This window comes from Molossus molossus, unplaced genomic scaffold, assembly GCF_014108415.1.
Source record: "Molossus molossus isolate mMolMol1 unplaced genomic scaffold, mMolMol1.p scaffold_m16_p_6, whole genome shotgun sequence".
Taxonomy (NCBI): domain Eukaryota; kingdom Metazoa; phylum Chordata; class Mammalia; order Chiroptera; family Molossidae; genus Molossus; species Molossus molossus.
Genome location: NW_023425399.1, coordinates 58,933,643 through 58,946,587, shown reverse-complemented (window position 1 = coordinate 58,946,587; position 12,945 = coordinate 58,933,643). Strand labels below are relative to the sequence as shown.

Genomic DNA, 12,945 nt, shown 5'->3' with positions numbered 1-12,945 from the left:
ACCCGCACAACCGACCAGGGCCGGGGACAAACTGCAACCGAGGTACGCGCCCCTAGCGGGAACCGAACCCGGGTCTCTCAGGACCGCAGGCCGACGCTCGAACCGCTGAGCCAAACCGGCCAGGGCTCGGTTAACTTTTAAAAGTCTTTATTGTGCCCTGGCCAGTTTAGCCCAGCCTTTAGACCATTGGCCCTCGGACTGAAGGGTCTCGGGTTTGATTCCTGGTCAAGGGCACATACCTGGGTTGCAAGTTTGATCCCCAGCCCCAGTTTGGGTCGTGCAGGAGGCAACCAATCGATGGGTCTCTCTCATTTTGATGTTTCTCTCTCCTCCCTCCCTCCATTCCACTCTATCTAAAATTCAATGTAAAAATATCCTTGGGTGAGGATTAACAAAAACTATTTATTGAAGCATTGTATACATATATACACTTTTTGAATTTTGAACTATGTGAATGTGTTACTATAAAAGGAAAAATAAATAAGGTAATGGAGGAATTAAATGAAACCTTACTTGTGGGATGACTAGCATGGGTGGTGAGGGAATAGAGAAAATGAATATGGAAAACTATTAAAATTGATGGAAGAATAGAAAGGGTAAACGACATAAAAGGAAATCAGGGCCTGTGGAGTATATGAATAAAATGGGAGCCTTTTAATAGGAAAGAGGAAGGGGAGTTTGAAAATGCAAGAGGAGATAATTCAGAAGAGGAAGAATGGACCAAGGGCATAATTTTTATAATGTCAAAGTCATCTTAAATGACAACTTTTTTAGAAAATTTACTTGAGATACTACTCTACTTCCCCATTTCTGCTCTCTCCATCAATTCTCTATATCTGAGGTAATACATTACTTCCATATATGGCCTTGGATTTAAACATTGGGTAGGGGATGGGGGAGAGGGACATAAGGGCTGCTTCAAAATTTGACAGAACATTCAGGTGACATTTGAAAGGACTCTTGTTTTAGATTTGGCAAACAATTAATTGGGCATAGACTCAAAAAATGAAGTTCTGCTTATAATTTGTGACTAATTTCTGATGAGCATAGAAGGTAACATTACTATAGATTTTTAACTGAAGACTCAAAGTTCAGAGAAAAAAGTGCTTAGGAATAAAATAATAGCAGTTGGAGTTGTATACTTAATGTTTTACAACCATGCTATTTATTCATTGAAATAAGCTAGGTTTTCTGGGTATCTTTTTATTTTTATTTATTCAATTTTATTTTTTTATTCTCACCAGAGGAAATTTTTGCATTTATCTTCAGATAAAGTGGGAGGGAGAGAGAGAGGAAGAGAGAGGTAGAAACATTGATGAGAGAGAACATCGATTGGCTGCCTCCTGCATGCCCCTCACTGGGGATTTGGCCCACAACCTGGGCATGTGCTCTGACCAGGGATCGAACCAGCTACTTCTTGGTGCATAGGTTGATGCTTAGCCACTGAGCCCGGGCTAGGGCATTGGTTTTTTAACTTAGGGACTCCACAGAGAATCTTCATAGGAAAATTTTGTATGTGGAAGGTACTATTTAGCATGTGATTTCAGGAGCTTCATGGTTTTACTGATTCTCATTCATACTTCTAGGTTAGAATGTGTTTCTATAAAAGAAAGGTGAAGAACCAGCACTATTATAATAAGTAAGAATCCTGATCTATCTCTGGTGCTCTACTTTTCCTAACTGGAAATATTCTCCTGTATCTAGTCTCATTTTGTCTCACTATGTTAATGTTGGACTGTGAGGATTTCCCAAAGGGCAGTTTGGATTGGATTAGCCCTTGGTTGACCAGTGAGAGTGGGAGATATCTTTCATTTGGGCCACAAATGGACTGTCCTTCTTGGTTGCTATCGACTCTTCCCCTTTCTGCTGCTGTTCTGAAGTACCAGGCAAAGGTCTAGAGTGGGCAATAGACAGGCAGTGTAGAATCTAGTCTACAGACTTTTCTGATGTAGCCAACATGCTTAAATTTTTTAAAATTCTAATGCCTTGAGCAGGAATATATGCTTTCTAGTTTGCCACTGTCCCACCATTCCCTGTTATGTTACACCTGGCCCTCTTCGCTCATTCACCCCTACCCTCTGAGGCATTTTAGTTTGTGGCCTTAGCTTAGAGGTTGATTCAGGGCCCATTCATTTCCCTAAGTTGAACTAAGGTGCTCATAGGAACTTTGAAGACAGATACCAGGTGACCATTTGTTCCTATTTGCTTAGGCTGTGGGGTTAGCTGGGTTGTGGGATTTTCCTTTCTAAAACTGGGACAGTTATGGGCAAACAGGTGTTTGGGCAATCTGGCAGACATCTTGATGACAAGTTTACAATATGGCTTGTCAGTCCAGTGGTTTCAAATGAAATAGCATGCGTGAAAATTTATGTATGCCCATCTTTAAAGCTAAAATTCATGTAAGTCTAAAAAACAAAAAGCTTGGATTGTAAAGGCCCTTTAGTGAGTTAGGGCACATTGGTAACTGATTAAATCAATCACAGTAGGGTATCTATAATCAAAAGTTTGAGAACCATAGACTGTACTTAATGCAGATGCATCAGTTGTGTAATAGCTTTCACATACTTTTTGTTGTTGTTATCCTTGCACAGGGGCCATGCTAATCTCTGTATTGTTCCAATTTTAGTATATGTGCTGCTAAAGTAAGCACTTGCATGCTTTTTTAAATTTTTATTTCTTTAGTATTTCATTTTCCTAAGTAGCTATGTTTTATTTATATGCTAGTATTTAATTGGCCTTAATATAATTTTATACACCTGTTCTTTTTAAGCTGAGGCATTGGAATTGATTGTACAAGATGAAGAAGAATTTAATAAAGAGCACCAATTTATGCAGGTTTGTATTTTATTTACATTGACCAAAGTTTAAATTTTTTTCCAGTATTAATTGTAGCAAAATTTTTATATCAGTCTCAATAGATATATAGTTAGTATTGAATCATATCTTTTCTCATATTTAGAAAATTTCTGTTTTTCTTTACACTCTAAATTATTAATTGAAAAATAACTGGCATACTGAAATAATACTTAATTTGCTTAAAATAATCTTAGGAGTCTTCAAAGATATTTACACCTTTTTAACCATATTTTAAAATGAGGTAATACTATTTGTTTTTATTGAAAATATGCTCCTTTCTAAAGATTTATATTAATAAAAAGCAGTATAACAGTGTATATTTTAACTTGGGTATGAAAACTGAAAGTTTTCTTCTTCTGGACTTCATTACCTGTATTAGCTGCTTAAGCTTGAATTTGTCCAAATTTAAAAAAATGTAAATGTTTAAATTTTCTTAACTTTTTTATTTTTGAATATGAGAAGAACAGAGAGAAGGCCTGCTTGGAAGATAAAATGACACAATAACTTTCTTCCTAGGAAGAAAATATAGATGCCCAGAACACTTCTGTTACACTAGGGAATACATTGTGGGGAACTTCAATGAATTACAATCTGTTGAGGAAATCATTTAGTGCATCAGATTTGGACAAAGATGATGCTAGTTACTTACGTCTATCTTTAGGAGAGTTCTTTGCGCAAAGATCTGAAGCTCTTGGTTGCCTTGGTGGAGGTAACAGTGTGAAAAGAGTAAGTATGATATGTTCTAGAAATGGTTAAATTAACTAGCTGATATATTTTGAATGTTATGATGGTATACCTAGAACACAGTATCTTTAAAGTAGAAACAGAATAGGGACACATTAGAATAAGTGGATAAAAGCTTAGATTTAATAGTCTATTAGACCCTGACACAATCCTAGCTCTGCCTTTTAACTAGGAACAATTCACTTAATTTCTCTATGCCTTAATTTTCCAATTTCTAAAATGGAATGCTATTTTATAGGGTTTTATAAGAATCTAAATGTGATGTTGCATATAAAGTATTTAGCATCAAACCTAATATGGAATAATATCAATACCCATTAGTTACTATGGTTATGTCATTGGCTGGTGAGAAGAATTTAAAGATTCTTTTTTCAACCTTTGTCTAAAAACATATTTGAAATATAGGAGTGTTTTAGTGATATGTTCTGTGAACAGTGAGTAAAGATAAGGTGCTGCTTTAGCTGTGGTAGTCAGGGTGACATCTGGGACCTAAATGATGAGAGAGAAGGAGGCAGTTATCAAAAGATCTGGAGGGAGCCCTGGCTGGTTTGGCTCAGCGGTTAGAGTGTCGGCCCGTGTACTAGAGAGTCCCAGGTTCCATTCCCGCTAGGAGCATGTACCTCGGTTGCAGTTTGTCCCCAACCCCAGTTGGGGTCGTGTGGGTGGCGACCATATGTCTCTCTCACATGGATGTTTCTCTCTCTCCCTCCCTTTCCCCCTCCTGCTCTATCTGAAGATAAATGCAAAAATATCCTCGGATGAGGATTAAAAAGAAAAAAAATCTGGAGGGAGGTTATTCCCAGTAAACAGAGATCATTTATATAGGAGGTAGGAGCTGGAGTGGCATATTGGGGGAATAGAAAGCAGGGAAATAGAGCTAATGTGAATTTACAGAACTTAAATTTGAAACTAAATAGGGAGGTGGGAGAGTGGAGGAGGGTATGACAGGTTAAATGGTAGAAGTAGACAAGGGCCAGGTTATGAAGGGTCCTTGTAGGATTTGGATCCATTTCAGATTAACTGGGAAGAAGTTCTTGGGAGACGAAGCAACTTCGTTATGGTGCCTGGGCCTATCTCTGAGTGTGACAGGATGCTACTTTATGTGTCAGGAGCCCGAGTAGAGAAGGTCAGTGAACCACAGAGGAGGAGTAGAAGCAGGCAGAGAGGCTTACTACATGGAAAGAGATGTGATGTGATGAAGGCTGGGTGCTTGGATGATACTACAGAAGCAGAAAAATTCAGGGACTCAAGATTTTTTTTTTAAATCCTCACCCGAGGACATTTTTCTAGTTTTGTTCAGATAGAGTGGGAGGGAGGGAGAGGAAGTGAAAGAGAGAGAGAGAGAGAGGGAAACATTGACGTGAAAGGGACACATTGAGTGGCTGCCTCCTGCACGACCCCAACCAGAGCCGGGAACAAATCGCAATGGAGGTACATGCCCTGGACCGTAATTGAACCCGACTCGTTGGTCTGCCGACTGACACTCTATAACTGCTGAGCCAAACCGGCCAGGGCTCAAGATTTCTTTTGGAGACAGAGTCAAAGGACTTGTTGATAAATTCCATATAGGGAGTTAGGGTTATTGGACAGAGTGTTTTATTATTATTATTTTAATCCTCACCTGAGGATGTAATTTTTTATTAATTTTAGAGAGCGAGGAGAGAGCTAGAGAGAGAAACATCGACATCAGAGAGAAACATCCATCAGTGGCCTCCCATACGTGTCCCATCTGGGGATGGAACCCCCAGCCTGGGTATCTGCCCTGACCAGGAATCAAACCTTTTGGTGTACAGGTCAATGCTCTAACCAACTGAGCCACACTGGTCAGGGAGGACAGTGTTTATTAAGAGTGTATTTTAAAGTAATAGCTATGGTGTTGGAATTCACAGTTGATTTACAGAACTTCAATTTGAAACTGTACTGTGGGTCTTGTCTGTGCAGTAAATTAAAAAATGAACATTAGACCTGGCTGGTTTGGTTCAGCGGTTAGAGTGTTGACCCTCGGATCAAAGGGTCTCAGGTTTGATTCCTGGTCAAGGGCATGTACCTGGGTTGCAGGTTTGATCCCCCGGCCCCTGGTCAGGGATATGCGGAAGGCAATCAATTGATGTGTCTCTCCCACATCAATGTTTCCCTTCTCTCTCTCTACTCCTCCCTCCCTTTCACTCTATCTTAAAAAAAAATAAAAAGCCCTGGCCGGTTTGGCTCAGCGGTTAGAGCGTCGGCCTGCGGTCCTGAGAGACCCGGGTTCCGTTCCCGCTAAGGGCATGTACCTCGGTTGCAGTTTGTCCCCGGCCCTGGTTGGTCGTGCGGGTGGCAGCCACTCGATATGTTCCTTTCACATCGATGTTTCTCTCTCTCTCTCTCTGTTCCTCTCTCTCCCTCCCACTCTACCTGAACAAAAAAATGGAAAAATGTCCTCGGGTGAGGATAAAAAAAAATTAGTGGAAAATTCTCATTGGGTGAGGATTAACCAAAAAATTAATACTTCAGAGAGGTAGATTTTTCTGCCAGGATCAATGGGAATTTTTGACATTGTTAGTAAAGTTGAAGAGTAACTCCTTACTGAACAGATAAAGCACTAGATCATGGAAAAATAGATCTATCATTTGGAATTTCTATTTTGGTATTAGCTGTGAAATGTTACTTGCATTTAAGTTGCTGGATCAAGGGACGATCAACTGAAAATGGAGTGCATTTAATGAATTCACATTTTAAGTCTGTCACTTGAAAGTTCTGTAAGAAAAGACAAGTGGGAATGTCCTGCCCTTTAGCAAGCTCCCTGAGCATAATAAATCTTTTTGAAACTTTCATCCAAGTCAGTAGGAAGATACCTAATTTTCATACAGATTTTTGTATTTATTGTATAAAATTATGTACTGTAAATTCCAGGACAGCAGGAATATATATATATATATTTCACTGATGTTTATAAACACACATAGTAGATATTCAGTAATAATTGCTGAAGGAACAAATGAAAATATCATTTCTGGGTTGTTTTCATTTTAATTTCTTAGAAAGGGCAAGTTACTTGACAGTAATAGTTCTGATGATTAAAGATAGCTAACAGTAAGGAAATAAAAGGTTCTATTTGGACTTTTAAAGTTCATCTCTAGTCATTTAAGTTTAAATGGAAAGAAAAAATTACTTTGTTGAAGTCATTTAGCTAGGTTACTAATATTAAGATAAAGTAGTATAGAATTTCTCAAAGCAGTTGAAAATTAAGGAAATAATTCACATGTTTGTTTTGTAGCCATCATTTGGTTATTTTATTAGATCACCAGAGAAGAGAGAACCTATTGCTTTAATAAGAAAATCTGATTTATCAAGAAGTAATTTGGAAAAAGAAATGGCTCATCTTAACCGTTATCTAATTTCAGGTAATGGATTAAATAAGGAATTTTTAGTGACCCTTTTTATAACACATGAATTAAGTGGTTGTGTGATTATGTTCTTAATGAGTGAAAATGTATAAACCACTTAGAATTTTTTCTGTATTAGTTACTGATTTGATGCTTATATAATCCCACATTGCCTTTTAAATCTAAATTGGAAAAAAGTCATTCAAAATCCACCTAAATACCTTTGTAAAAATCAAAGTAAATGAAATATAATTTGTTCAAATGGGCTAGTTAACTTTGGCCTATTAAACAACTGAGTTAATGAATTATAACTATTATATTTACTACTTAGGTAGGCTTTTAATTAAAGAGCTATTTTGAGATTTAGACTGTAATAGTCTATGATAAATGTTTAAAATCAAACTTTTTTGGTTAACATAGAGTGAGCAAACAGCCACTTTTTGCTAGTATAATGCCTGGTGCTACATATTATGTAAAATTGTACAAGATAAGCTCCACTCCTTAGAGAGCCTGTATTCCAATAGGGAAGTTAGAATAAAGAGGCTATACATATATAATTAGTTGAGTTTCTGCTACTGTAAAGAAGTAATTTTTTAATTTAATTTGTATATTTGTGAAACATTTAAAGCTGAAAAATGTTACATGTGTTTGTCATTATTTATAGGGGAGTAATTAAAATCTACAATTTTGTTCAAAGTTTAGACTTTGCAGAATTTAGCCAAATTAACAATGGTATTGTATGGTCCTTTGTCTTAGTGACTGTGCATTTATTTAGTTTCTTTTAAGGATTACTGATATCTGAGTAAAAAGATTTCTTCCTTGGCAATTATTTTGAGTGATGCTTATCTTACAGATTGTTTCTGTGAGATAGTGCATAGGTATAAATTGAATATTTTATATTTCCTACAGGAGATTTAAATGAACACTCCAAGGCACAACTAAGTGAAGGATCAGTTACACTTCAGGCTGAAGAACTAGAGAGTATTTCACAGGTGGATGAAAATGATGTGACATTAACTGGCAGTGAAGGCAAAACAGAGGTATCAAAGCTTTTCATGAAGAAAAGCTAAAGTTACATCAGTTCTTGTGTAAGATCGCATGTGGCCCTGGCTGGGGTGACTCAGTTGGTTGAGAATAATCCTGTGCTCCAAATGGTCCTCAGTTCAATTCCTGGTCAGAGCAATGCCCAGATTGTGGGGTCAGTCCTCTGTCCAGGTATATATCAGGCAACCTATTGATGTTTCTCTCTCTCCCTCTTCCTTCTGCTCTCTCTAAAAATCAATAAAAACATATTTTTAAAAATTAAGGTCACATGTGAAAAATATATGGAGGGTAACATGGTTGGCTGTTTTTGGATTCAATTTTATTATGTGTCCTTTACATTTTTTAACACCATTTTAATTCTCACATGACCCCAACCGGAGTGGGGGACAAACTGCAACCAAGGTACATGCCCTTAGTGGGAACTGAACCCGAACTCTCTGGTCCACAGGCCAATGCTCTAACCGCTGAGCCAAACCAGCCAGGGCTTTTAACACCATTTTAAAATAAATTTTTATTTATTGATTTCAGAGATAGAAACATTGATTTGTTGGTCCACTTATTTATGCATTCATTGGTTGCTTCTTGTCTGTGCCCCTGACTGGGGATTGAACACATGGCATGTTGGGATGATGCTCTAACCAACTGAGGTACTCAGCATGGGCTAAATAATATACTTAAATTTTTTTTTTTTTTAATCTTTACCTGAGGATATTTTTCTATTTATCTTCAGATAGAGTGGGAGGGAAGGAGAGAGAGAGAGAGAAACATTGACGTGAGAGGGACATACTGACTGGTTGCCTCCTGCACAATCCCAACCATGGCCCCAGGGCCGGGGACAAACTGTAATCGAGGTATATGCCCATGACTGAAATCGAATCCATGACTCATTGATCCACCAACTGACACTCTAACTGCTGAGCCATACTGGCCAGCGCAGTCCTTTAAATTTTTAAAAACACTTTATGTCATTGTATAATGAACATACATAAGAGTTTGTAAAACAAACTTGCATTCAGTGAGTTATCACAATTTGTATACTTGTGCACACCCCAGGTCAAGAAAGAGCATTGCCTACAGCTTGGAAACCTTTTTTTTTTTTTTTTGCCACTCCTGAACACTACTTCCTGTCTAACCTCAGCACTGTATTAATTTTCCTTGTTTTAGAATGTTATGTACAAGAAAATATGTACCATGTATTTTTTTAAAATTTACTTTTATTGTTGTATTATAGATGTGTCCCCCTTTTCTCTGCCATTGCTTCCTTCTCCTCCCTCCTTTGGGCCTTCGCTGTACTATCATTGTCTGTGTCCATGGGTTATGCATATATGCATGTAAGTTGTTTGGTTAATCTCTTCCCCAATGCCCTCCTTCCGTCTGATATTCCACGCATTCATCTGTTCCATGCATCCATGTCTCTTGATCTATTTTATTCATCATATTTTGTTCATTAGATTCCACGTATAAGTAAAATCATGTGATACTTGTCTTTCACTGACTGGCTTAGTTTGTTTAATACTCCAGGTGCCTCCATGCTGTTTCAAAGGGTAAGAGATCTTTTTTTTTTAATAACTGCATAATATTCCATTGTGTAAATGTACCACAGCTTTTTTATCCTCTCATCCATTAATGGGCACATGGGTTGTTTCCAGATCTTAGCTGTTGCAAATAGCATTGCTATGAACATAGGGGTGCATATATTCTTTCTGGTTGGTGTTTCGGGATTCTTCCAATATATTCCAAGAAGTGGAATCAAGAACTGGGTCAAATGGCAATTTCATTTTTAATTTTTTGAGGAAACTCCATATTGTTTTCCATAGTGGCTGCACCAGTCTGCATTCCCACCAGCAGTGTAACTAGGGTTCCCTTTCTGCATATCCTTGCCAGCACTTGTTGTTTGTTGATTTGTTAATGATAGCCATTCTGGCAGTTGTGAGATGATACCTCAGTATCATTTTTATTTGCATCTCTCTGATGATTAGTGACTTTGAGCATGTTTTCATATGTCTGTTGGCCATCTGTATGTCCTGTTTGGAGAAGTATCTAAGGTCCTTTGCCCATTTTTAATTGGATTGTTTTCTTCCTTTAAAATTAAGTTGTATGAGTTCTTTATATATTTTGGAAATTAATCCCTTAGATGTATCATTGGTGAATATGTTCTCCCATACTGTGGGATCCCTTTTCATTTTTTTAATGGTTTCTTTTGCTGTGCAGCTTTTTAGGTTGATATAGTCCCATTTGTTTATTTTTTTTCCTTTTGTTTCTCTTGCTCCAGGAGATATATTGGTGAAAATTCTGCTACATGAGATGTCTGAGATTTTGTTGCCTGTGTTTTCTTCTAGGGTTTTTATGGTTTTGTGACTTAAATTTAATCATTTATCTATTTTGTGTTTTTTCTTATGTATGGTGTAAGTTGGTGGTCTAGTTTCATTTTTTATTTTGCATGTACCTGTTGAATTTTTCCAGCACCATTTATTGAAGAGACTGTCTTTACTCCATTGTATACTCTTTCCTCTGTCAAATATTATTAAGCATAATGGCTTGAGTCGATTTCTGGGTTCTCTGATCTGTTCTATTGATTTATATGCCAGTTCTTGTGCCAGTACTAGGCTGTTGGATTTCATTGGCTTTGTAGTATAGGTTGATGTCTGATATTGTGATCCCTTCTACTGTGTTCTTCTTTCTCAAGATTGCTGTTGCTGTTAGGTCTTTTTTGGTTCCATATAAGTTTTTGGAGTATTTGTTCTAGACCTATGAAATATGTTGGTATTTTAATAGGGATTGTGTTGAATCTATAGATTGCTTTGGGTAGTGTGGACATTTTAATAATGTTGATTCTTCCAATCCATGAATGTGATATATGCTTCCACTTTTTTATATCTTCCTCTATTTCTTTTTTCAATGTCCTATAGTTTTCTGAGTATAGGTCCTTTACCTCCTTGATTAAGTTTATTCCTAAGTATCTTATTTTTTTGTTGTTGTAATGATATGTGGGATTTTTTTTATACTTTCTCTTTTCTGAGAGTTCATTACTGGTGTACAAAAATGCCATCAATTTCTGGATGTTAATTTTATATCTTGCTACTTTGCTTAATTCATTTATTCAGTCTAGTAGTTTTTTGGTGGAGACTTTATTGTTTTCTTTGTACGGTATCATGCTATCTGCGATTAAGACAGTTTCACTTCCTTTCCCGTTTGGATCCCTTGTATTTTTCCTTCTTGTCTGATCACTGTGGCTAAGACTTTCAGTACTATGTTGAATAAGAATGGTGAAAGTGGATATCCCTTTTGTGTTCCTGTTTTTAAGGAAAATGCTTTTATTTTTTGGTCATTCAGTATGATGTTGCCTGTAGGTTTGTCATGTATGGCCTTTATTATGTCGAAGTATGATCCCTTTATTCCCACTATGTTGAGAATTTTTATAAAAATAATATGTGTTGGATTTTGTCGAATGCTTTTTCTGTGTCTATATGATCAAATGAGTTTTATTTTTTGTATCATTTATGTGATGTATCACATTTATTGATTTTTGAATATTGCACCAGGCTTTAATCCCTGGGATAAATCCCACTTGGTCATGGCAAATAATCATTTTTATATATTGCAGGATTCAATTTGCTAATATTTTGTTGAGGATTTTGACATCGGTTTTCATGAGGGATATTGGCCTGTAATTTTATAGTGTCTTTATCTGGTTTTTGATTTGGGATAATTCTGGCCCCATAAAAAGAGCTTGGAATTCTTCCTTTCTCTTGAATTTTTTGGAATAGTTTGAGCAGGATAGGTATTAGTTCTTAATTGAATATTTGGTGAAACTCCCTGTGATGCCATCCAGTGAAGGAATTTTGTTTGCTGGGAGGTTTTTGATTACTGCTTCAGTTTTATTAGTTGTTTTGGTCTATTCAGGTTTTCAGCACTGATTGCATAGGACCAGCGCAGTGGCATGGTTGGATTGCGTTGGTGGAGGCAGAGCTGGAGTGCTGGCTCCTGCAGCGGTGGTGCTACTGTTGTGTGCTTCTCAACTGGCAGCAGTGTTGCTGGCATGGGTGCCTGTTACCATGTACTTTTCCCTCAAAGGTGGTGCTGCTGCCATTCAGAGTTCCTGCAAATGCCCCGGCAACATGACTACTGTGCACAGGTTGGCATGGGTGCAGCAGAGGCCACTGGTATGGCAAGGCGGGCACACTGTGACCTCTGGGTGCTGGGCCCTAGCTACTCCCTGTTGCCTCCTCCCAATGGAGACCCAGTAGATCTTCCAAAATGGCAGCACTTTCCAGCCCCAAGGGGCACACAGCACTAACCAACTTCTCCCCTGCCTGTAGTACTGGACCCATCCACCCTAAGGTCCCACACTGCTGTGCAGATGCTTACCCACACTCAACTCCTGTTCACATACTCTCTCACATGCTCAACCATTTACACACTCATCCTCACACCTGTCTTGCCCGTCGCCATATTCTCTCCTCTCAGCCCCCCTTTTTTTAATCCTCACCTGAGGATATGTTTGTTTTTCTAATTGATTTTTAGAGCGAGGAAGGGAGAGAGAGAAAAAAACATCCATGTGAGAGAAACATCAATTGGTTGTCTCCTGTATATGCCCTGACTGGGGATCAAACCTACACCTTTTAGTGTTCGGAACAACATTCCAAGCAACTGAGCCACCTGGCCAGGGCATAGAAACAACTTTTAGCAATTTGAGTATTTTATTTTACATGTTTTTATTTTAAAAGTTTGCTTTCAGTATCATTGTTAACCTCACTAAAGGTAATGTATCTTATCTCTGACTGCTTTAAAAATTTTTTGTTTGGTTTTTATCTATTTTACTATAATGTGTGTAGGTATTTTTAGTTTTATCCTGCTCAGGGTTCATAGGCCTTCTTGACTCTTGCTTGTTGACTTTCACAAATTATAGAAGATTCTCTGGCAGTGTCTCTTTAAA

General features: G+C 37.7%; 1 protein-coding gene and 1 non-coding gene across 11 annotated transcripts in view; one reads left to right on the top strand and one right to left on the bottom strand.

Annotated features, from left to right (window-relative positions):
* The window catches only part of CEP192 (centrosomal protein 192), a 145,797-nt gene that overhangs the window by 48,400 nt on the left and 84,452 nt on the right, over positions 1-12,945 (top strand). For all 10 annotated transcript variants that reach the window (XM_036244946.1, XM_036244950.1, XM_036244951.1 and 7 more), the window contains 4 exons: positions 2,771-2,835; positions 3,373-3,582; positions 6,857-6,983; positions 7,875-8,005. In XM_036244946.1, the coding sequence (XP_036100839.1) occupies positions 2,771-2,835; positions 3,373-3,582; positions 6,857-6,983; positions 7,875-8,005 (533 nt within the window). The remainder of the gene's footprint in view (positions 1-2,770; positions 2,836-3,372; positions 3,583-6,856; positions 6,984-7,874; positions 8,006-12,945) is intronic.
* LOC118619417 lies at positions 2,547-2,650 on the bottom strand. The gene has a single exon (XR_004957196.1). It is a non-coding gene; the product is annotated as a U6 spliceosomal RNA (small nuclear RNA).